Genomic DNA, 24,967 nt, shown 5'->3' with positions numbered 1-24,967 from the left:
TGCCACCTGCATGATCTGTTAGCTGCATTGGAGGCTATCACCAGTCTTTCATGAGTCATCTCCAATCCTTAAAAACAACAACAGAGGCATAACATGACTGTAAAATAGGTAAGAGCAACCCTAGCTCCCAATCTATTTGTGTCAGGGAAGACAACGAACATTCCACTGTAACTCTGCGAGCCTAAAAAAATACCAAACCAGGAGTGCCTGGGTCGCTCAGCTGGTTAAGCGCCCGACTTTGGCGCAGGTCGTGGTCTCAAGGTCCGTGGGTTCCAGCCCTGCATTGGGCTCTGTGCTCACAGCTCAGAGCCTGGAGCCTGCTTCGGATTCTGTGTCTCCTTCTCTCTCTCTGCCCCTCCCCCACTCGTGCTCTGTCTCTCTGTCTCTCTCTCAAAAATAAATTAAAAAAAAAATAAAATAAAAAACTGGAATTGGTGCAGCGCACTGGAGGTTATGCTAGTCCGCATGTGACTGCTGGATGCCTCCTCTCCCACAACTAAAATAGTGACTATGTTGGTTTTGTTCATCACTGTGTTCACCCACCCTGACCCCAGAGTGCCTGGCACCTTGCAGGTGCTATTTAAGTACTTTGTAACTGACTGAATAGGCTTTTTTCTTTTAATGAACCCACGCTTCATCGTGTGCCTTGACTCTAGGTTAACTTAGAATCTTGAAACTAAAGGAAGAGGTGCAGCTGGCTCCATTTTAGGAGGCCTGAGGTACATATATTAGCTTCTACAGAATTTCAGGGAGTAGGGAAGAGACCACCAGACTGGGACCCACTTAAAAACAGACTTCAGGGGCGCCTGGGTGGCGCAGTCAGTGAAGCGTCCGACTTCAGCCAGGTCACGATCTCGCGGTCTGTGAGTTCGAGCCCCACGTCGGGCTCTGGGCTGATGGCTCAGAGCCTGGAGCCTGTTTCCGATTCTGTGTCTCCCTCTCTCTCTGCCCCTCCCCCATTCATGCTCTGTCTCTCTCTGTCCCAAAAATAAATAAAAAACGTTGAAAAAAAATTTAAAAAAAAAACAAAACAGACTTCAAATTTCCCCTCAAAGCTTTCCAGTTTGTTCAGGAAAAGCTAAGGGCTTCACTGGGTCTAAGCCAAGGATCATCCTGTGATGTCTACTCACCCCAATTTGGCATGTGTGTCCTCTAACATAACGTCTCTTCTCTCTAAAACACACTTACCTGAAAATGAATCTGACATGTGCTTTCACCATCTATTATAGTCTTGGTTAAACACCTTCAAGCCACTCTGAACGCTCTCCACACAAGGGCAATACTCCAGTGGCTCTGTTCTAGATGTTCAGTGTTCTAGATGTCCTCAGTGGGGAGGCCCAGCCCTGCACCTTGCACTCTTAGGCTTAAAAGGGAAGGTCATAATACCCACCCCTTCTGGAGTCAGCAAGAATGGGAGGATTGCTACGGGTCCAGAGGCCCATCTCTAAACAGACTGTCTAGCGTAGCACTGATACAACGAGGTGAGTAACCAATCCCTACTTCAGGTATAACAGGAAAAGGAGGGAGAACAGGGTATACTGGGCTAAAGTGGTGATTTGGAGAACCTGACCTTCCTAGTCCACAAAACTAATCTTAGATCTTTGGTCCGAAAATGGTAAATTCCTCAGCGGTTCTTGTAGCCTTTCATTTTGCAATGCACAGCTGTCATTCCACAAAGTCAATCCAAGGATGAATGAACACAATGGCAATCACATGATTTGTTTACAAAAAAAAAAAAAAAAAAAAAGTGGCTTTACAATCATATAAGAAAGCCAGAAAATCTACAGAGAAAAAACAAAAGGTTGCCTTTTACATTTTGAAACATACTTGTTGAAAAGGGTACTTCTCTTATTTTTATTTTTACGAGGTGTTTTTAAAAGTTACAGAGATGTGCAAGACATAAAAACACAACACAATAATGTAAGAAGGAACCATATACTATACCTTTACTTCAGCAAACCATGTGCTGTCTGATAGTCTCTGGATCTCTCTGTTTTGATCTCAAAGCAAAGTTACTTAAAAGCTGATTTTTTCACATTGCTGTGCAGCAAGTTAGCTTTTAATGAACCCGTTCCTGCTATGTTTTTCTTAGCACATTGACTCAATTCCACGCTGGAAAGCAACAATTCATTTGGACAACAGAAATGTATGGGATTTTATTCTAATCTCACACTCAAAGCGAAGAACTGGGATTGTCTCGTGGGCATGTTGCTGCAGCCAAGTGTGATTCATGGAATGATGACATTTTACAAGTGGTTTCAACTCTTGCCATGTCCAAGGCTAATGGCATATGATGTAATCAATGGGGGGGGAAAAGTATGAGCCCCATTCCCGATTTTATATCAATGCCAATAAAATTAGCAATCATCCAACAGAATCATGCAGATAGAAAAGAGTTTTCACCACTTTACATAAAACTTGAGTGATATCCAAGAAATAAAATGCAATACAGTTGTCTATGATGGATCAATGGCAGAGCTTTTGAGAAACACAGGTTTGGAGGTTCAGGGTCTTCATGGTCTAGCACCTCTGCTCATAATCCTCAAAGGTGACCAAGAGAGAGACCTACAGGTCACTCTCACAAGAGGAAGACAAGGTGGGCGAGTCTCACTATATCCCCAGGCTTAGAGGCATAGGTCAGGGTACATCCCTAGTGAGGCAGCTGGCTCTTGGTAGCCTTTCCACATATAAGAGATTTTTGTGTCCTTACCTTTACTCTGTAGAATTCTTTGCCATCTCTGAAAGAAAGGCTATTTTAACAGCAGTTTGGAATTTCAGACTCTTTTACCCGCACCAAGAAAAGTGAGTGATAATGGAATGATGAAATGATGAGGTATATTTCATTTTGAAATGGAGATGTTTCCATTTTCTAGGGAGGGAAAGAGGTTGTGGCATGGGCAGGGAGGGGCATCCAATTTACAGTCATAGATTTATTTGAATAAAGTTAGTATTTAAATAGTTTGCAATCCCCTGAAGTCAGAGTGCAATGGAATAGAAAAAGAATGTACCCCAGAACTTTAAAACTTTTCACTAAGAATCCGCAAAGTTGATAAGCCACACAGTGATAACTCAGAATTGATTTTCTTAAAATGTGCTTCTGGCTAACCTCGTTGATAACAACAAATACAAAGAAATCTTTAGCAATAAGAACGTTTTTTTGATGCCCCAGGCAAAGCTTTCCAGTCATCAGCCGATCCCTGCCCATCCCCCCCACCCCAGGTCCTTTCAAAGTCTAGTCTGACTAATACTGAACCAAAGCCTCACCTGGGACTTCAGGAGAGAATCTTGCAGAGTGTCGAGACACAAAAAGTTTCAGTTCTTGGTCCAGGTTGCATTCAATCAGGTTTGTGTCCCATGATCGGATTCCTAGGGAGGAAAAGGAAGAGAATTGACAGAGTTCCAGTTAGTCACTTCAGAGCGGTTTGGAAAACATCACTGTGACATTTCTCAGGCTGTAAGGGAGGATGTGGAAACCTCTTTTCTCAAGAGCTTGCTGGCTAGCAGTGGATGCCCACAAAATGGGAGGGCCGGGGAGGTCTCTGTACCAGGCCACAAGAGAGGGGTGACTAGCAGTGTGGGTTGAACTTCTGCCCCTCATAAAACGTAAATGCAGCTTTTCTGGGAGGGTAAAGAAAACAGTTATTAGGAAAATGACAGGCTTTACTCTAGGCAGGGAATGAATAGAAAGGACAGGGAGATGGGAAGTTCTGTTGCAGTTAAGAGGCCGGGAGATAACCTCTACCTTTCCCATGGTCCCCTTGTAGGTGGCAAGAAAATGTAGAAGGGGGGTGGGAAAGCGAGCATTCGAGTCCAGGCCTCTGGTTTTCAAATGGTATTTTCTGCAGTGTGCATGTGCATTCTGTGTGCACGTATGGTTTCTTTTCTTTACCCACCTCATTTTGACCTGGGTTTCCGAACTCCTACAGATCAATCCAAAGCTTGTGTGACCTTTCATAAGAAGACTGGATCTCAATCTTAAGGACTTCACCTATCTGTCCCCTCCGCCATTTATTCTACTGGACAAGCTTAGCGGGGTAGTTCTTTCTTTCACAATTGTTAGTTGTACTGAATTTTCCTACCCCGAGGCAAAAACAAAAGGGGGGGGGGGGACAGCATTTTATACTTTAGAAAAATTCTACAGAGTCGGGGGCCACAAACTGTCTATTCCATTCACTAGGCTGATAGCTGGGGTAAAAGGAACTTGGACAGGCTATCTCCTTCATCCCCTCTCCTCCTGTCCTTCCGAAGGAGATGACCAGAGGGGGGACGCAGAGGACACGGAAGAAGGGAGAACTGGGGAGCAAGCCAGGGAAAACTGGGAAGCCACAGAACTCTGGAATGCGTTTGTTTTTCTGTATTTTTATACTTTCCCAAATAGGTAGCTCATGGTGGAGCCATTATGGAACATCCATGATTGTACCCTTCCTGGAGGATCTTCAATTGCCAGGAACAAACCTCTGGGACAAGAGTCATTTACTGCATACCTACTAAGAGCAGGGACTTGACCCTCTAGGTAAAATACAGCAGAAGAACTATCTCTAAATAAACACGTCATTTAACCATTTTTTGCTGGTCATGAGTCATTCAAACAGACTTGGGGCAGTACAAATGGTAGTGCATTGTTTGAACACCTGTAAATCCTTAATGCTTCTCTGTATTCAGCCCCATTTATATCTTGTCCAGTCTTCTTATCTTGCAAAGAAACAAAATATATGTGTGTATATACATGCGTATACATGTGTACATATACATATGTATATGTCTTGTATATGTATAAATATATCACACAAAGATTCTGGAAACTCACTTAACTACATACTTAGACTATCTTCAGATTATACGCCAAACACCTTTCGACTCTGAGGAATATTTTCACAGATGGATGTCCACTAAATAGAGGCAGACATTTATCATACAATAAATGGGATGAATTCAGATGTGGAAGAGTTAACATTCCTCAAGAGAGGCTAAATTATAAGGGAGAATTTTATGGGTCTCCCTGGAAACATCAACAGCCTCAGCTTGCATTTGTGCTAATGGAGTATTTAAATTTTAACAAGAAAGGCATGTTGAGATTTTGCAGATCTTTTTAGTGCAGAAATGATAAATGGGTTCTTTTTGTTTCACAGAAAGCTTGACAGGTTGAGAGGCCTGAATTCATTAGAATATTTTACTTCAATGTATACACTACATACTCGGCTAGTATGAAAAACCGTCGAGCTCCTGTCTGAGCTGCTTAATTAGTAATTGTTAAGTGGGCTCTCTTTGCTCCAGGTCTGAGCTCCACTTTGTATCCTGGCTTGTCAAGCTGGGTCACTAAGTTAATAAGCAGACATATGTATTTAAATTAAACTCATACGGTTTTTCGGCCTTTGTTCTATATTATGTCCAAATTGCTACATCACTTGAATGACTTCATCTAGGTAGACGTGGTCTTACATCGTTGTTTGCCATTTTCCCTTCGGCTTCAATAAACTCATCATGACACAAGCAATTAAATGTTTGCTTTGTACTTCATAAACTCCTAGCTAGATGATTTGTAATTTAGCAAGGGAAAAAGCACAAAACACACAAACCAGTTAGAAATTAATTTTTAAACTACACTAGGAAACAGTTGATAAAAATAATAGTTCTCATTTTTATAATGCCAATGAAAGAAAAAAATTAGAGTTCTCTTTTCAAGGGAGCGATTTCCAGCCAGCCAAATTATGCCTTAACAATGCATAAGTCACTACTGCCACTTATAAAATAACGACTACAATGGATTTGAAGGTTATTTTAATTGGAAAGGAAAATTTGGGAACAAGGCCACTTTCTATCCCAATTTTAGAAATAACATATTTTGTAATTACTTCGTACCTTCCACTGAATAATACTAGTAAAGAGAAACAGTATTTCTCAAAGAAGGTTCATATTGCATTCAGTAGGTTTAAATATCTTCCCTCTGTGCGTAAGAGGAAGCCAACAGTGGGCCCTCTAAAGTTCATAGGACAGAAAGACATCTTTGGCTCTTGCCACATTCTTCCATCTCCAAATTCCTGGCTGGGGGCTAGTAGGGTGCTGATCAAGAGGTTCAGGAGAGGCTTTCAGAAGCAGGTCATCCTGACCTCTCATGGATACCACAGAGGCCAAGATAAATTCCTAGCCTTTTTAAGAATTATCCCCCCAAATGCTCCAGGTCAAACTTCCTGAGCCTTTGCATCTCCAGTACTCTACGAAGACTGTGCCCCGTGCTGGCTTACCTAGGTTGGGCCAGAACAGAACAACTACCAAATGGAGGTCAACCTCCATTTATTAAACTTCTGGGCCCAGAGGACATCTGTCACCCCTGAGAAGTTGGCCTATGGCGAGGCATCCTAAGAACTCTCCCATCTAATCTGGGGCTGTTGCCCAGCCATGGAACAGGTCACCATCACTGTCGGCAGGCCCGTCCTCCAGCCAAGGTAACTGAGGGTAACAAAGGATCTTCCCATCTCAGTTCTCTGAATCCAGGGGAATGCAGTGCACAAAAGGGAGGCTAAAGTGCGCATAAAATTTACAGATGGAAAAGGGAGAAATGAAAAGGTTGTGTGTGTCGTGCTGGGGGTGGGCATGTGTTCATTACCGGACAAGACAGGATGAACAATAAGGAACCACTTTCCCTTACTTTATACAGGTTCTATCTTGCCAAGTTAGTAATCATGCAAGCATTTTACAACATCACTTAATAAAGCCAACAATTTTCAAAAAGCACCTCTCACGTAAAGACTAAAATCTGTACTCCTAAAAGAGGCAATACGTTGGAAAAATCCAACAAAATGACCATTCATTACATGTTGAAATGGCACATGAGTTCTGACAGTTATTTGGGCCTTTGAAAGTTGATTTTTTTCTATGAACTTTTTAGTTGATCGCTCTGATCCAGAGGCTTGTATTTTTTTTTTTTTTGCTAGTACCTAAATGATTAACTTAACTGTAAGATTCTATTTGTAAAACTATGCTAAAAAGTGATCAGAGGGCAGATTTGAATCATAAACTAAAGAAACAGAATTTTTTTTTAAAAAGAGCTAAAATCAAGGTTTATCTCTCAAAGAAGTTTTCCTATTTTTCTCCTTTTGACCAAACTTTCAATTGGCTTTTTTCTTTTTTTTTCAGCCAACAACTTGATGTTCATAATATATATGTTATGTGTAATGCAGACAATACCTCTCATAGAGATCATTTCAAAGCATTGGGGATAAATCATTTTTAGGTCTTCTGATAGCATCCCACATTGGAAACAAATAAAAGAAGTGATTTATGACTATTATTGGTTTAAAAGTTAGAACTTACTTTAAAAAGTAAACCTTTAGAGAAGATTAAGCATGAATCATCAATCTAATAACCTTAAGTTTGAGGACTGGCTTGGATTTCTGCATAGATCACAGAGCCCTTACTAGATAATACCAATGAACCAGTACAAGCAGAAATCCATCTGCCTTTTGACTTTGAAAAGTATAAAGATGAACATAATAAATTTAACACTCTCCAACATTTCTTCTAACCTCCACCATGTGTTGGTTTTGCCCTGCTAAAATAAAATGAAAACTAAACCCCAAATGTTTCCTGGGTTCTCAGCCACCTTGAACTGAAAACAATCAATAAAGTAACATCACAAAGTTCCAATGTTATCAACTAAACTTACGTCTAAAAACTCAGGAGAGTCAATGTCACACACGTCTACCTTTTTATAAAAATTCTTGCTGATTCCCAGTGCTAACTACAGGAAAGTTACACTCTTTCACAGTAATTGAAAGCACCAAACTGACACTTAGTATTCCTTAGATGTCTTGATTCCCGTAAAGCAATAAAATGAAGCAGTGACAACTCCTTTCATAGGCTCTACAATTCAGTTCGCAAGGCGTGGATGCATCATACTCTATGTTCTAATATACACTAGAGAAGTGAGGCTCTGTGAAAAATGGCGATGGCTATTAAGTCTAAGTTGGGGGCTAATGAGGAAGAGGGTGAAAGAGGTGCCCAGGAATGGCATCTGGTGGTAGCAACCGTGGTCAGGCATGAAGCGCTGCATAACTAACAAAATAAAGCTAGACCCATCCAGGTGTTTCAGACTTGAGAAGAAATTACCAAACCTTACATGGTACGTTTTGAATACAGTTGAGAAAATGAGGGACCATCTCTCATCCTTGGTTTCAAAAAGCATTTCCTAAGCAGTCACATCGGGATGTCTCAGGCCTGTCAATTTATTGCATTATCACCATCTTCCTACGGATCTATTTTCTAGGCTCCCCAAAGAACCCTCAGTCATCAGATGGCAAAATTCCAAGTCACCAGGGTCTCCCAACCCACAGAACATCAGTTAAGACGAAACAGGAAATAGGACGCAAGCGTAACAAATGACGAACCGCATGCCCAGCCGGCACACAATCCAAGCGGAGCCCCCTGCAGCATCTCCATCGCGCTTCTCACACCCTGGCCCTGGCCCGCGGGCACCAGCGACAACAGCAGTGGTATCAGAGTGACCTCTGGAGGAGGCCCAGCTGGGATCCGCAGGCGGAGGCAGCAGCATGTCAGGCACAGGGAAACAGAGCCAGCCTGCCCTGTTGCTAAGTCATCCCAGCCCGTCTGAAAAGCTAGGGGAGCAGTGTCACTTAGTACCACGAGGCCCTGTAGCTCGAGCTGCATCCGGGATCCCAGGACCCAGGAGAGCAATCTCCAGAGGAAAAGCAGCATCTGCTCCCACATGTGAGGAAATGGCTCTGCTCCCCCCCCCCCCCCCGCTTGATTGATTGTTAATGGGATCAATACAGCCATTTTGGAGTTTTGTGCAAAAACCTGACCAAATTAGGGAATTAAAAATCAGGAAGGCATGGTGATTGAGAAGGGAACATGAGGAGGCTTCTGGGATGCCAGTAATGTCCATTTCTCCATCTAGATAACATGGGTGTGTTCATTTTGTGAAAATTCACTAGGCTCCTCATCTACGATCGGTGACTTTTCCTCTATTTTTATTTCAATATTTTTTTATTTTAATGTCAAAAAGACAAATCTGAACTTTATGACTGCATGCTAGTTGTATGAAAAGGGGTAAAGACAGAGAGCCCTCCATGGCAGTACTTGGAGACATCAATTTTCTCCTCAAACAGAAGAGGACTGAATAAACCCCCTGAGGAATGGGTACTGAAAGGGTCACCAGCAGAATAACAAAGCAGGAAGATAACAGCGGTGGAAGGTGATTGCTAAAACACCTCGCTGCACGGGGCGCTGCCCACAAGTGGATGACCGTACAAAGACAAGCTGGGAAAACCTGTGTTTGATCTTCCTCTGATGTTATCCTGCCCTGCACTAACATCATGACAGGACCAGAACAACAGTAATGGTGCCGTGCTGGCACTTCTGTCACTTATGAATGATGTGACCTTGAGCGGGTCCTCTTATCTGTCCTGCCTCTCTGGGTCCCCATCTCTAAAATGGGGGTGACGGTGCCTCTCCTGGCACCACATCGGGAGGTCATGAAAATCTTACAGATAGCAAAGCCCCTCCTAATGTGTTATAATTCCGCAGCAATGGTGTGGACAGTAATTGTTTTTAATCCAAAGTCATTGATTCATAGAGCAGCCACACCCAAAGTCGGTACGTAGGAAATTTCCAAGGAGAAAATGTGCAACCAAACTAAGATCAGATTAAAGGCCTAACGTTTGAAAATGAAGGGTTTTTGAGATGCTCAAAGAAGGCATTTCACTATTGAAATCTCTTCTTGAAATTTTTTTTCGAATAAAATAACACGACTGCATTCTGCTTTTTTTTTTTTTTTTTTTTTTAAGCTGGAAGGAAAAAATCAGTGCTTTAAAGTTAAACAAAAGACCCAGGTCTGCAACTCCAGTCCCCACCCTGCAGCCTTTTGTTCTGGGGACAAGGGGCCGTTTCCAAATGCAGAGGCAGAAAACAAGCGTTAATTTTTTCATCGAAAATAAGGTCTTCCTTTCGTCTTTTATGGGGTGGGGGTGCGCCGGGAGCGGGGATCGAGGGCTGCGTGAACGCCCTTTGTCCGCCTCGGGCTGCCGTAGAGACCGCAGTGCGGACTGCACCACGCCCACCAGCCGGTGTCTCCAGGCAGAAACGCTTCAGCACCACCCCAAGAGAATAGAGCGCGGGCTGGGGCTGCGCAGGGACCTGGCGACCTCTGTCAGAGGCGAGGGGAGGTCCGGGACACTGGGGGGGAGGCAGAGACCAGAGCGCCCCTAACGGGGAGGGGAGGGGGGGGGCTTCGAGCGCAACAAAGCCGGGCTGACGGAGAGGTGGGGGTGCGCAGCACCAAGCCCGAGGCCCCGGCAGAGCGCACACCAGGCGGACCGCGCCCGACGGGGGCGCCGCAGTGCGGGGGGCAGGTGCGGCGAGCGGATGGGGGCACTGCGGCAGCCCGGGTGGGGCTGGGGGGCGGGTCGGTCAGCGCGCCCGAGGCTGCGCCCGGCTGGCCCTCACGGCCCCGCCCAGGGTTCTAGGCGAACCGCTATTCGGCCTCTGCAGAGCGCGCTCCTAGTGCGCGCACCGGGCGAGGCGCTGGCCCTACCCGCTAACCACCCCCCCCCCGCCACCCCGCCTTCCCCCTGAGCCATCACTACCAAGGCTGAGACTTTTGAAAGAAGCCCCACCCCGCAACTTGGGGTCCCATTGTCCTTTCTGAAAGCTGCAACCAGGATCCCAGGGGCAGTAGCGAGACGGGCGCCGTCTGGGAATCAAGCGCAGGAGGCAGGAGGTTCTCCATCTCTGCGTCCCGGGTGAAGCGCGGGGGGGGGGGGGGGGGGGGGGGGGGGAAGCGGGCGTGGCCCCAGGACTAGCCTAGTCATTGCAAGGAAAGAACAAATCGGGAGGTTTTAAGCCAGAAAAGGCATTTCTCGGGGGCTGAGGTGGCTGTGGTGAAGATGATTCCCATGCGGGCCCTGGCACATGGTGCTTCAGCCTCGGGTCTGCCGGCAAGGGGAAGAGGGGACACCCAGCATTTTGCGGGGGACAGAGGAGGACTGAACGGGGTGTTTGCATCAACTCCCCACCCCCGTTTGCTCCCTACGGTTTGGGCTTTATTGTGGCCGCCGCTCCTCTGTCACCTGCATTTCATTTAGCTGGAGAGGCGGTGGCCAGCCAGTATCTGCAGACCCAGCCTGATGACATATCCCTCAAGGTTAGAACAGACTCTCCCACTGGGTCTCAAATCTAATAATTCGCACTATTCTCCGAAATGAGCCCAGGAAAGAGTCTGGACCGAGTGCAGGAGGTAGCGGGGAGAGGTGTGGGTGCGGGGCGCGCCTAAAGAGGAGGGCAGCCGTCGCGCCCTGGGTGGGGTCGCGTTTGCCAGTCTCCTCGAGCGCGTCCCCTGGGGACGCAGGGCCTCTTACCGAGTTCGATGTTGCCGATGGCGCGCCGTAGGTGCTCTTCGGTCACGATTTCGCCGACGACCACCAGCAGGTAGAACTTGCTGTCGAGGAAGCGATGCGACAGGCTGGGCGAGGTGGATGCCGCCGGGTTGGCAATGCTGCCGGACGGCTCCGGCTCGGCGGCTTCCACCACCACGGTCGCCATCCTGCCGGCCCGCTATGCCTCGGCGAAGTGTCCCGCTCCCGCCGCTCCTCTCCTCTGCGGCAGGAGAAAGGATTATCTCCGAAGGTGCTGTCTCCGCTCCGCCCCCTGCGTACCCCTCCTCCTGGCGCTGCGCGCCGCCTCCCCCTCCGCCCTCTCCTAGAGAGCGCGGCGGAGAGGAGCGGGGAGTGTGAGAGGGCGGGGAGGCGGCGCCGCTTTTATATGGAGACTAGGCTCGGAGCCGGGAGGAGGAGGAAGAGGAGGAGGAAAGGACCACCCGGCACATCCTCACGCGGTGGCTGCCTCCGCTCTTCCAGCCGTTGGCCCAAGGCTGATGTCATCTGCAGCAAATCAACTCGCCCGCGGCCCGGAAGCTGGAGGGAAGAGGTGTGCGGACAATGGTCGGGGCAGGGCCGCGAGTCAAGGGCCTGGGGGGCCCGAAGGGCCCCTGCTGCGGCCGGGAAGGGAGAAAACACCACCCCTCTTACACCCCCCACACACCCATTGCCGCCTGCAGGCACCCACCCACCCCGCTTGGATTTCCATTTTCATCGTGGGGAGATTTACCTTGTGCGAGGTGCACAAGTCAGGCCTCTGACTAGTGTCCCCGCCTGTGATGAAACCAGATTCTCAGGTTCTGTGATAGTATAGCAGGTATAGTGCTGAGGGTACCCCGCCCAAGAAGATGGAACCTGTCTTTTCTTTGACCTTGTGGACTTGAGAAGACATAGTTACCAATATTTACCACCTTGACTGAATCCATCAAAAATGCAAACCGATGCCTAATATTGTTCAGGCTTTGGACACTGGTCTGCCAAGTCCCAATGGTAAAAAAAAAAAAAAAAATACTGGCTTCGTGGTACCCCGGGAAATGAGAGGACTACAGATGCATTTTTTTCTAGATAGATTTCTTTTCTTTATATGCTGAACAGATAGCATCAGGCATAACAAAGAATAAAGAGAAGATACTGTCTCTACCCCAGCAGAGGATTACAGTGACTATTATGTACTTTTCAGTTCCCTAGGGAACACACAGGCAAAATTATTTCATGTGACAAGGATATCTTTAAATATATATATATATATATATATATATATATATATATATATTGCATTGGAAATTTTTATTGCCTTTGTGTTTAGAACACATTAAAATGCTTAAAGGCAGCCCATCCACAATCATTTCCCACAGATCTACTGAATATAGCTTCTGTCCCAAGAAAGGGGTCAAGGTGGTGAAGAAGGGACAAAATCTACCTACCATAAAAAACTGAGGGATTAGAGGCTTAAGAAAGAGGAGTGGGTGGAAATTAGACTAGTCAGTATAGTTTTTAATACTACAAAGCGTATTCGTAAAAAAAAAAAACACCTGGATAGACTAAGATTTCCAAATTAGCCCATTGTCTTACCTATTAACCACCATGACTTATTGGCAATATACTCTGCTTTTAGCTCTTTCCTGAAACCCTGGCATGGGAGACATGGTAGGCAGCCAAACGTCATGATTCCTTTCTACATGCCAGTCTGATCAATGGGGAATAAGATACCATCTGGCCCATAGCAGTTGAGGTCTGTGACAAGCTCACTGGTGAGCCACATTCACCAGTGAACAGTGACGAAGAGTTCCCAAGTGAGGTAGTAACAGATTACTTCTGGGTCGAGAGGAGGCATTCAATTTCTGTTAGAGAGGTAAGGCCAGCACCAAAGCCCATAATTGGGTGATGAGTTCTGGTAAGGAGCATTGTTTCCCAGAGTCCGCTGGCATCTAATGACTGTCCTCCCTTTCTCTGAGCCACCATTTACTTTTATTTGTGTAATATCGGTAGGTCTATTCCTTTTACTTAGAGTTATTTTTTAGTGAAATTCTTTACTGCTAAATAAATGGAAACACTAATAACACTTATAAGTAGAAGGTATCCCTAAGCATAAACATAATGAAAATAATGTAATGTAATTTCTGCTCTACGCTGTTATTTGCTGAAGACTCTGACGCGGAGGTGTGCTCTCTCTAGGTTCACGACAGAGATTAGCAAGTGTTAGAGCGGTGTTACGACACATTACCACCTAACTGAGTTGTTCTCCATGTCATAACAGAAGGTTGGATGGAAATAACAGAAGACCTTTCTTACTGTGTGAGTCAGTGCAATTAAATGCCATGACCACGAACCACCGAAGTCATTGCCCAGACTTTGAAAAATAGAAATATAATGCCAGAAAACAGACTAGAGATGCTGACTGCTACTGTACAGCTTTGTAACTTTGGGCAAGTGACTTATTCTTGATCTTCAGCCTCTTCATTAATATACTGGGAGAATAATATCTTTATAAATGTGTGAGTAACTTTGTAAGAAAGGTGTAAATGATACAACGTGTAAGTACCTAATACAGTGGTTGGACTAATAAGCATTCAAAGCATGGTTGATGAATACGCCTGTTTTGTCCCAGTTTGCTGGACAATGGAGTAAAAGCATTCTCACAAAAGGTGTAGGTGAAGGGCACCTGGGTGGCTCAGTCAGTTAAGCGTCTGATTTCGGCTCATGTCATGATCTCACAGTTCATGAGTTCAAGCCCCACATTAGGCTCTGTGCTGACATAGCAGAGCCTGCTTTGAATTCTCTGTCTCCCTCTCTCTCTCTGCCTCTCTCTCTCTCTCTCCATCTCTCTCTCTCAAAATTAAATAAACATTTTTTAAATGTGCAGGTGACATCAAGTTGGGCATAAATACCAACACCTCTGAAATGGGAATAGAATGTTAAGTATCAGTACAAACTAGAAAAGTAGTCCCACGCTTCCCCATCTCTTATGTATATATACATATGTGTGTATATATATACATATATATGTATACATATATATGTATATATATAAAACTATATATATATAGTGCCATAATCATATAAAAAGGAATTAATTGATGTGACTTTAAAACTGCATCGCTTTGCGACTATATATATGTATGTGTGTATATATATATGTATGTATATATGTAACTATATATATGTATATAATATATATGTACATATATAACTATATATAGTTATATATATATATGTTATATATATGTTATATATAGTTATATATATTATATATATAGTTCTGAGGAGGTAAATGGGGAAAACTAACATAGAAGAGTGCCTGTTAACCTGTTGACACCTGTCATCACCTGGATGTCCCAAAGATACCTCAGACTTCACATGCTCCAAACCAAAATCATCTTTGCCTCTCAAGCCTAATCCTCTCACTTTTCCTATTTCAGTGAATAGTATCTCCATCTCTCCTATGATGCAAGCCAGAAACCTCACAGGTGTCTGAGACTCCTCCCTGAACCCTAGTCCCATGTACAAGTTAGCATGAAGTCTGGTCAGTGTTACCTCCTCAGTATATCTTCAATCCATCCGCTTCTCTCTATTATCAGCACGCCTGTCCAACCTACTCTCATTGTGAGAGGTAGTAGTGTTCAGGTTAGAAATTGGTTTCTGGGGCGCCTGGGTGGCGCAGTCGGTTAAGCGTCCGACTTCAGCCAGGTCACGATCTCGCGGTCCGCGAGTTCGAGCCCCGCGTCGGGCTCTGGGCTGATGGCTCAGAGCCTGGAGCCTGTTTCCCATTCTGTGTCTCCCTCTCTCTCTGCCCCTCCCCCGTTCATGCTCTGTCTCTCTCTGTCCCAAAAATAAATAAACGTTGAAAAAAAAAAATTGGTTTCTGAAGTCATTCATACACAATAGTCTCAGAATAACAATAAAAATGTTAAAAGCAGTTTAGGGTGTTGTGGGTTTTTTTTTTTTTTTTTGCAATTTTCTTTGTTATTAGCTAAATCGCAAAGCCATGCAGTTTTAAAGTCACGTCAATTAATTCCTTTTTATATGATTATGGCACTAACTCAGCACATAATTGGGTTTATTTGTTTTGTTTTGGTTTTGCTTTTTATGAATTGATTTTTAAACTTAATTTTGCCTTATAAATATTTAAAATATTTGGTCCCAAAATCAAATCTACAAAACAATTTGTATTCAGAGAACTTCAGCCTCTCTTTCTCCTGCCCTTCCCCCCTCCTTCTCCCCCTATAACTTTTTCCCCAGGTTTAGATTTCCGTTTTTAAAAATGCTATTATAGGGGCGCCTGGGTGGCTCAGTTGGTTGAGTGTCCAACTTCAAGTCGTGATCTCACAGTTTATGAGTTTGAGCCCTGAATTGGGCTCTGTGACAAGTTGGAGGGATTCTGTGTCTCCCTCTTTCTCTGCCCCTCCACCGCTGGCTCTCTGTCTCTGTCTCTCAAAAATAAATAAACATTTAAAAAGATTAAAAATGCTAATATATATACATATATATGCATATATGTATATATATCCTTCCTACCTCTTTTAGATAAACAGCATATATACACACAACTTTTCCGTTTTGCTTTTTTCACTTAACAACATATCCTGGAGATATGTTCACGACAGCAGAGATAAATATGTCTCATCCCTTTTATAGCTGCATGGTAACCCATTATCTTTATTTACTATAATTTATTTAACCAGTCCACTATTGATTGGCATCATTGAGCCATTTCCAGTTTAATTTGTATTATAAACACTAGTTATAACTGTTGTTTTGTCCTGTGCGGTAGCAATGGTCACCTGACTTGCATCAGTATATCTAATGGGACCTTCATCCAACCATCTTCACACCATGGAGGGTGAGCTTTTCTGATCCAATCATGTTACTCACCCCTACCTGAAACTCTCAAGTGGCTCCATATTGTTTTTGGAATAAAGATCAAACTCCCTAGCATGGCCTGCAAGGTCCCACAAAGTCTGGCCCCCGTTTATCTGCCCAGCTTTATCTACCTGCCCCCTCATCCTTACTTTCCAGCCTCACCTACATGACATAATATCAGAGCATGCTACTTCCTTTTTTTCTAACTTTGGTTTTTGTTTTGCTTTGATTTTAGAGAGAGAAAGAGCACACACGCAGTAGAGGGAGAGAGAGAGACTCTTCAGCAAGCTCCATGCCCAGCCTGGAGCCCAACGTGGGGCTCCATCTCGCTACCATGAGATCATGACCTGAGCTGAAATCAAGAGTCAGATGCTCAACTGACTGAGCCACCCATGTCCCCAGAGCATGCTCCTTCTTTCTTAATTTTATTATTTTGAATATTTTATTTATTTATTTTCAGAGAGTGTGAATGGAGGAGGGATAGACATTGAGAGAGACACAGAATCCGAAGCAGACTGTCAGCACAGAGCCCCAACGTGCAGGGCTCAAACCCACGAACCGAGAGATCATGACCTGAGCCTAAGTCGGACGTTCAACCAACTGAGCCACCCAGGCACCCCAGAGCACACTACTTCTAAAAGCAGGAACTTTTGCTCTCTTTTACTGGCCTAGAGCACTTAGTGGTTAACTTCACTAGTTAATGTCTGTTTGCCCTGTATTTGGCATCTCAACTCTCACCTCCTTAGGGAAGCCTTCCTTGACCTTCCTTACTAGGTCAGTTAACCTTTTTATGCGCACTTATACCACTCAGCTCCATGCTCCACTTCTTATTTGTAGCCCTTGTCATCAATGTAATTTCATACTTTTATATGCAATTTAAAAAATTCGTCTGTCTTCACCACTGGACTCTCTGCTCTATGGAGGCTAGAACCATGTCTATCCCTTGACACTCACACATAACCATCAACTCAGTGCCCAGTAGAGATCATGGGCTCAATCAAAGTGTACCAGTGACTTGTACTCTGTTGTCAAGCAAACTGGGACATGAGTAGTTTCTGCAAGCCAGGGTATTGTGCTAGGTAGTTCAAGTATATTGCTTCAGTGAATTCTCACAAACTTTTTAAGAAATTGGTATTGTTATTCATCATTTTCATGGCCTTAAGGTCTCTTTTACATTTCTCATCTTGGTAGTCGGTATTTTCTGTCTTTTTTTTCTTGTTCATTCTTGCTAGGGGGTTATCAGTTTTGATTATCTTTACAAAAAAAATACAGTTGATGTTACCAATCAGTTCCTATTGTATGTACGTGCATATGTATTTTCATTCATTCTGTTCTTAGCTATCCTATTTCACTCCTTCTGATTTCTTTGGGTTTTATATTACTTCCTATTTTAGCCTCTTGAGAAGCTCAGACAACTGATTCTCAGTTTTTCTTCTTTTCTGATATATGCAGTAAAGACGATACATGTCTAAGTCCTGCCTTGGCTGCACCCTATACATTTTGATTTGTAGTGTTTTTATCATATTCACTTCATATTTTCTAATTTCATTGTGATTTCTTTTTTTGCCACAAGTTATGATCTTGCTAGCTGGCAGATGAAAAACTGACATGCAGAAAAGTTAGACGATCTTCTCTAAATCACAGAAAACCTATGAAAACTCAGGTGTGTTGGGTTTCAAAGACCATCACCGTCCCTATATAACCCTCTTCCTCCATGCTATAGGAATTAAGGCAAATTAAAGGAAGCCAAGCACAGCAAATTATTGGTTGGGAAGGGGAATAAGAGAGAAGGACCTAAAAGAGTAAATTTCACGTCAAATGAGACTCTAATATCATGTTACTGTTTGAAATTAAAGTGACTCTAGAATGCAATATAAGGCAATATGTCATTTAAGGGTTAAGAAACAGTCTTTATTTACTCAGTCTTGGTTAGGCCTTTCTTTCCAAATTTTAAGTTCCCTGTAGAAAAATTAACAGTCTGAGGAAAAGAAAAAAGAAAAAGAAAACTTAGGGCAACGATTTATAAGATACAGGGTATTTGAGAAGATTTTAAAAGTGTGATCCATGTGCCATGTCATGGTAGGTCCAAGCTATTCTCCATGCCTGTAAAATAAATGGGTCTCACTCTCAATAATGGCTCTTCAGGTTGGTTGTAAGAGGGAAGTATCAGAAAACTCAGTGGTGTCCTTCATAGCCACAGGAAAATGTCTCATACTTATTTCTATTTAATCATTCTTGACTCAGAATGTGCCTCTTCTTCTTTTCTTTTGGTGGAACCGTGGAAAAACTATCACACTGGGAGGCCAATTAACTGAGATCAAATCCCTTCTCCAAGTTGTAGGAACTGGGTCCTTCTCATCACGAGCTTTCAGCAACAAACAAAACAAAGCCTTATAAACATATAGAGCACAAAATTAAAGTCCCTCCCTCCCCACCGCTAATTCTACTCCCCTCCCTAGAAGTAATGACAGTTATTAAGCTAAACTGTGTGCGTGTATGCATATATAATGTATGTGTACATTACATAAACATACGCACCCACACTTTTGTTTATATATGTGTGTATACATACAGGTATATATATTCTTTGTATATGCACAGACACATACCTATCCCCCTACATGCATATATATGTTCATATATATAGCTTTTCCCCCAAAAACAGAATAATATTTTATTTTATTGGCTCAAAACAATATTGATTATCTCAGTCTCTGTAGGTCAGGAGTCCAGATACAGCTTAGATGAGCTCCCTGCTTCAGGGTGGCTCACAGGCCTGCCAACTGTTGGCTGGGGCTGTGACCATCTGAAGGCCCGACCGGAGAAGGATCTACTTCTGGGCTTAGGCACGTGGGTGTTGGCAGGATTCCGTTCCTCACTGGCTCTAGGCTGGCCTCGCTTTCTTACCACGTGGGCCTCGTTATAGGGCCATAAACAGAATAGTATTTTACATATTGTACTTCAGTGGCATTTCCTTTTGGAGCTCTTTTCATGCAACTATGAAGAACTCTACTTCATTTTTTAAATTATTAAGCAGTAACCATAGAATGAATTTATTGTGGTTCATGCATGCTTTCCCCTATTGGTGATCCTTAAGAGATCTTTGTTTTTTTCCTATTATAAATTATGTTACAAAGATGATGCTTTTAAGTACCTCTATGTGCATACATGTATCTCTCACCACATAAGCCTAAGTCCAATAGATGGGTTGAAGGTGATACATATTTTTAACATTTAATGACTCCTGCCAAATTACTCTACAAAGAGAATTTAATGATTTATATACTCCCACCACATCCTTGACTGTTTCCTCACACCATAGTATACATCTTTTTTTACTCAGCTAAAGGAGAAAAGTATTTATTTAAAGGAGAATATTTTTTATTTGCTTGTCTTTTTTTTAAACTAACTGCATTTGTCCTTAAAATATGCCCTGTTATTTCCTATTGGACTGATGGTTTTGTCTTTGTTGGTTTGTAGGAGTGATTTATATAATCTGGATGCCTTTGTCACCAGTATCTGATGCTCAGTCTGTTAGATTTTTGGTAAGTCCATTTATGATGTCTTTGACCATATAAAATATTAAATTTCTTATAGAATTAAGTCAGTCTTCTTCCTTTATAAATTTTGGGGCTGTTGTCTTGCTTAGGAAGGATCCCTTACTCCAAACCTTAAAACCATTCTCTTGATAATTTTATACTTTTGTTCAATCAAGAGAGTACTTAACTCAGGAGATCAATAAAGGTTCATAAAGGAAGAAGTATTTAAAGTTGTCCTGGAAGAATAATATTTTTCAATAGGCAGAGATGGAGAAAGGACAGTCCACACGAAGGGAATAACATAAGCAAAACAGCCAGTAAAACTTATACTGAGCTTATTCTTGAAAACAGCGAGTGCCTTAGTCCTCCCTCCTTTTATGCTAAAATGCAGCTCACTGAACACACTGTTCTGTGCCTTGCTTTGGTCACTTAGCATATCTTTGAAATATTTATGTAATTGTCACAAAGCACATCCCCAATTCCTTTTTTTTAACATTTTAAAACAATGTTTATTTATTTATGTTGAGAGACAGAGAGAGTATGTGTGCACGAGCAGGGGAGGGGCACAGAGAGAGGGAGAGAGAGAATCCCAAACAGGCTCTGAGCTGTCAGTGCAGAGCCCGATGAGGGTCTCAGTCTCACAAACTGTGAGATTGTGACCTGAGCCAAGATCGAGAGTCAGACGCTTAACCGACTGAGTCACCCAGGCATTCCCCCTCCATTCCTTTCGACCAAAGTGTAGAATACCATTGTGTGTGAATATCGTAATTCATCACTCTACTATTTTTATCATTCATCTATTGAGGATTACTTCAATCTTTTGATAATATAAAAGTGGTGCAGCAAATGAAGTTCTGTAGATGTCATTTTCCATAGACCAGAGACTATCCATAGGCTAATTTCCTAGCAAAGTGCTGAGTCATAGGATATGCATGTCTATGATTTTGATAGATGCTGAAAATTTGCCCTCTGTTGGTGTCGTACCAATGGGTACTTGCACCGTAATATGAATGGTCTGCTGATTCCTCACGATATAAGTGTTTTTAAACTTTTTTATATTTGCCAATTTTTAGGCCAAAAAGTATATCTCTCTGTAATTTCAGTTGCATTTCTGTGATTATAAGTGGCATAGACCATCTTTTCTTATGTGTAAGGGCCATCTGCATTTCCTTTTCTTTGAATGGTCTCCTTGTACCCTTTGCCCATTTTTCTTTCGGGATGTCTACTGTTTTCTTACTGATTCATATATATCCTTCATACATGAGAGAACTTAGTCTCGTTCTGTAATATGACTTACAAATACTTCTTCTCAGTTTGCCAATTGTTTTTTAATTTTATGTATTAAAGATTTTGCTGTGGAGAATATTTTATTTTGTCATTAAATGTAACTAGTCTTTCATTAGCAGCTTATGAGTCTTATGTTATATTTTAGAAAGGTCTTTGCCATTGTGAGATTATGTAAGAAAAATTCTCCCAGGACTTCTCTAGTTTTTGTAAGACTCCATGTTTAATATTTTGGGTTTATCCGGATGAAAACTGTGAGATCTAAACCACTTTTTCCCCCAGCTTCAGAGCGCTTTGCTGATAGAAGATTTCACAGGATTTTGTAATGACTTGGTCACTCATCTTTCTCCCCAATTGATAGTGAAATGTGTCAGAGCAGAAACTTTGATTTCATGCTTTTATTCCCTAACCCATCCTGCCCTTTAATCCACTTCAACCCAGCTCCAAGCTTCACCTGATGTCTGGCAATTCAACACCTCTTACTTCTGCATTTCTTGACTGCTGGGGAGGTAAGAGTTCTTCTGGGTTAAGGCGAGGCCTTCCCAGGTCCTGGCTGAAAATGAGATTTGGACATCCTCGGCTAATGCCTTTTCACCAAGCGCAAGCTCTTACGAAGGGCAGGTGCCAAGTGAGTCACTCCAACACATGTAGAGGATGGCATCCTGAGGGGAAGAGAATTATACTGGAAATAGTCAAACCTGCTTGGAGACAGAGCTTCTCAGTCAGCCCTGCAGACGAGCAGCCACCGCCATGGCAAATGGCAAAGCAATAACAAGCCTGGCTCGCGCAAGGTGGAAAGCTGGAGACGTGAATGCAGTTTCCCTTCTCAGGCCACCAGCAGCCCCCAGGGACGATGTATTCTAAGCAGACAGTGACTGTGGAGTCCAATCAGTTCATAGACAGGGAAGCTGTCACTTGATAGCAATGGTGCTCTAGGGTAGGGGTAAGGGATTCTGTCTGGTCTTCTGGGAGAAACATCTGGAAGGCACCAGGCCCAGGGAGAAGTGGCTCACATGGCATCTGCTGAGAGCTAGCGGCAACAACTGAGTCCTTGCAATCTGCCACACTGTTCTGAGTCCCCAGAGGGCACAGAGTTGGCTCCTGGCTCAGGTTGTTCAGGGAAGTAACGTATGCACATACAACTATGGTGTAAGGCAGCAGAAAGGAATGCCCTCAGTGTGTCCAGTTTGCTCAAAGGAGTATGGACAAAGAAGCAGGTGCATCCAGCTGGGATGACCAAGGAAAATTCAGAAGGAGGAAGTGATATAGAAGCCTTCAGCAGCCTGTGAATGTTCTTGGCACTGGAAGAAGGGAGGACCTCAAGGCCACTTTATGAGGCCATTATTGTGGGCAGAATAATGGCTCCCAGAGGCATTCATGCCATAATCCTTGGAATTCATGAATATGTTACTTTACCTGACAGGAAAGAGGTTTGACTGACAGTAAAAGAATGTGGGATGATGACCAGAATCAGAACAGGCATTTGTACTACCTGCCAATGTGTAGCAGGCTTCAGAAACATTGTTTGTCTGAATCCTCATGCTTCCATTTCCCAGAATGCAAAGCCAGTCCAGGAAGGTCATTATGATTAGCACTAACAGATACTATTACAACCTTGAGGAAACACCACCATAATATCTTTGCAGATATGATTAATAAGGATTTTGAGATGGGGAGATTATTCTGGATTATCTGGAGAGGCCCAAAGTAACCCCAAAGGTCCTCCTAAGAGGGATAGAGGAGTGTCTGAGTTAGAGAAGGAGATGTGCAGATGTAAGAGAGATGTGATGAGTGTGACGGACAGAGTTGGCGATCTGAAGATACACAGCTAGCTTTGAAGACGGAGAAGGGGCCACAAGCCAAGGAATGTGGGTGGTCTCTCAACGCTGGAAAAGGCAAGGAGACGGATTCTCCCCTAGAACCTCCAGAAGGAACCAAACTCTGCTGATACCTTGATTTTAGGACTTTGAACCCCTAGACCTGTCAAATAATAAATCTGTGCTGTTTTAAAGCACTAAAGTTGTGGCAGTTTGTTACAACAGCAGAGGAAACCGACATAGGTAGGTTGTTAGTGGCTTTAGGAGATAGAATTCCTTGTGTGATTCCTTCTGAAAAGCTCCCAGATAGCCTGGCCTCAGAGATGGCTGTGCCCCAATTCTTGCCCAGCCCCCCCCCCCCCCCATAATGGGCAGGGTTATGAGGACAAGTGAGAACAGACTGCCTGCGAAGCTGCCTGATTCAGCGTTTTCTCATCTTTGTGCTTCTCAAGAGCACAGTCAGGGTACACAGTACTGCCCCTCTGGGCAAGAACATCTGAAATCCACTGGGATTTAAATTAGCAATAACATCAAAGCTGCCCTTTAGAAAATTGCGGGCAACTTCCCTCGAATCCTATGGTCAGCAAGTATCTGATTTCCCATTAGATGGCATCTTAAGTTTTGCCATTTCTGAAAAACTCTTGGTTTTGTTTAGAATTCCACAGTTGTTTATGCATTAGCTACTTCAGGGATGGAATCTTCCTGTGAGAGAGAGAGAACTTTTTAAAAGCAATAGGAAAAAAGGGCGATCATATACAAATAACAGGAATTTCAAGTTGTGACACCAGGAGACAAGAGGAGAGTCGTTTATTTTGTCACTCATACATTCATTTAATCCACACATCTTATATAAGCATCTGCCATGTACCAGATATTGTTGTGTTCCTGAAATTACAATGATGGGAAAAACAAGCTTGGTCCCCACTCTCATAGAGCTTACTTTCCAGAGGGGAGCGTGCAGATGTAAAAAATCAGGGAACGTGGAGAAACGGCATTTTAGATGCTCTTTAGAAGAGGCTAAAGGAAGCTTCATGGGACAGAATGCCCTGAAAGAACTGGGAAGTGGCACGGATTCCACGTGGAATGAAGCAGCATCTTGAATGCCCTTGAACCACTGTTCCTCCATCCACAGCAGGGAGTGAGAAGTTGGCCATACTAGAGGACATGATGTGAGAAAGGTTTGACTGACAGTAAAAGAGTGTGGGATGATGACCAGAATCAGAACAGGCATTTGAACTACCTTCGAATGTGTAGCAGGCTTCAGAAACATTGTTTCTCTGAATCCTCATGCTTCTATTTCCCAGAATGCAAAGCCAGTCCAGGAAGGTCATTATGATTAGCACTAACAGATACTATTACATCCGTGAGGAAACACCACCAACCTTTTAAACCACATGCCCTCCTGTGGTAAATATAAAAATCGACTGCCTATCGAGCATTTGAAACTTCAAAATATATTAATCACCAGGATTAAAAACAAACAAAACCAAAGCAAAGGGTAATCACAAAAGTACGTTCTGATATGATCTGGAAAAGCATTTACTGTAATCACGACAGCAGCGTGAAGCAGGGGCAAATGGTGTGGAAGGGGGTGCTACTTAGGGTGTTCATTTTAGCATGAAAGCCACTGTGCTCATCTGAGCCATTCATGATTTCCCCCAAGAGTTTGAACCACCGCTCCCCTCACTGCCACCAGTGAGGTGATCCCACTAAGTGATTTTTTAAAGTTTATTTATTTATTTTGGGAGAGAGAGAGAGGTGGGAGGGGCAGAGAGAGAAGGAGAGAGAGAATCACAAACAGGCTTCATGCTGTCAGTACGGAGCCTGACACGGGGCTCAAACCCATGAACCGTGAGATCATGACCTAGGCTGAAATCAGATGCTTAACCAACTGAGCCACCCAGGCGCCCCCACCCACCCACCCAACCCACAGTAAGTGATTATTGACAGCAAGGAAGTTAGACTAATATTTGTGGGTCTGACTTCTTCTCATCCAGCAAATAATTACTAAATATTTAATCAACACATCTGATGGGAAGTTGTCACACTACCTAAATATAAATGATCTCCTCACACT

At 43.4% G+C, this 24,967-nt stretch overlaps 1 protein-coding gene across 1 annotated transcript in view; it reads right to left on the bottom strand.

Annotated features, from left to right (window-relative positions):
* Nucleotides 1-11,650, bottom strand: part of MAP1B (microtubule associated protein 1B) — a 98,651-nt gene extending 87,001 nt beyond the window's left edge. Inside the window, exons 1-2 of the mRNA XM_047862671.1 lie at nucleotides 11,373-11,650; nucleotides 3,265-3,366 (exon numbers count right to left, since the gene is read on the bottom strand). Coding sequence (XP_047718627.1) covers nucleotides 3,265-3,366; nucleotides 11,373-11,556 — 286 coding nt within the window. The 5' untranslated portion in view covers nucleotides 11,557-11,650. The remainder of the gene's footprint in view (nucleotides 1-3,264; nucleotides 3,367-11,372) is intronic.
* Between the last annotated feature and the right edge of the window lie 13,317 nt (nucleotides 11,651-24,967).

The sequence above is a fragment of the Prionailurus viverrinus genome, chromosome A1 (assembly GCF_022837055.1).
Source record: "Prionailurus viverrinus isolate Anna chromosome A1, UM_Priviv_1.0, whole genome shotgun sequence".
NCBI lineage: Eukaryota > Metazoa > Chordata > Mammalia > Carnivora > Felidae > Prionailurus > Prionailurus viverrinus.
This window is presented reverse-complemented; position numbering and strand designations above follow the sequence as displayed.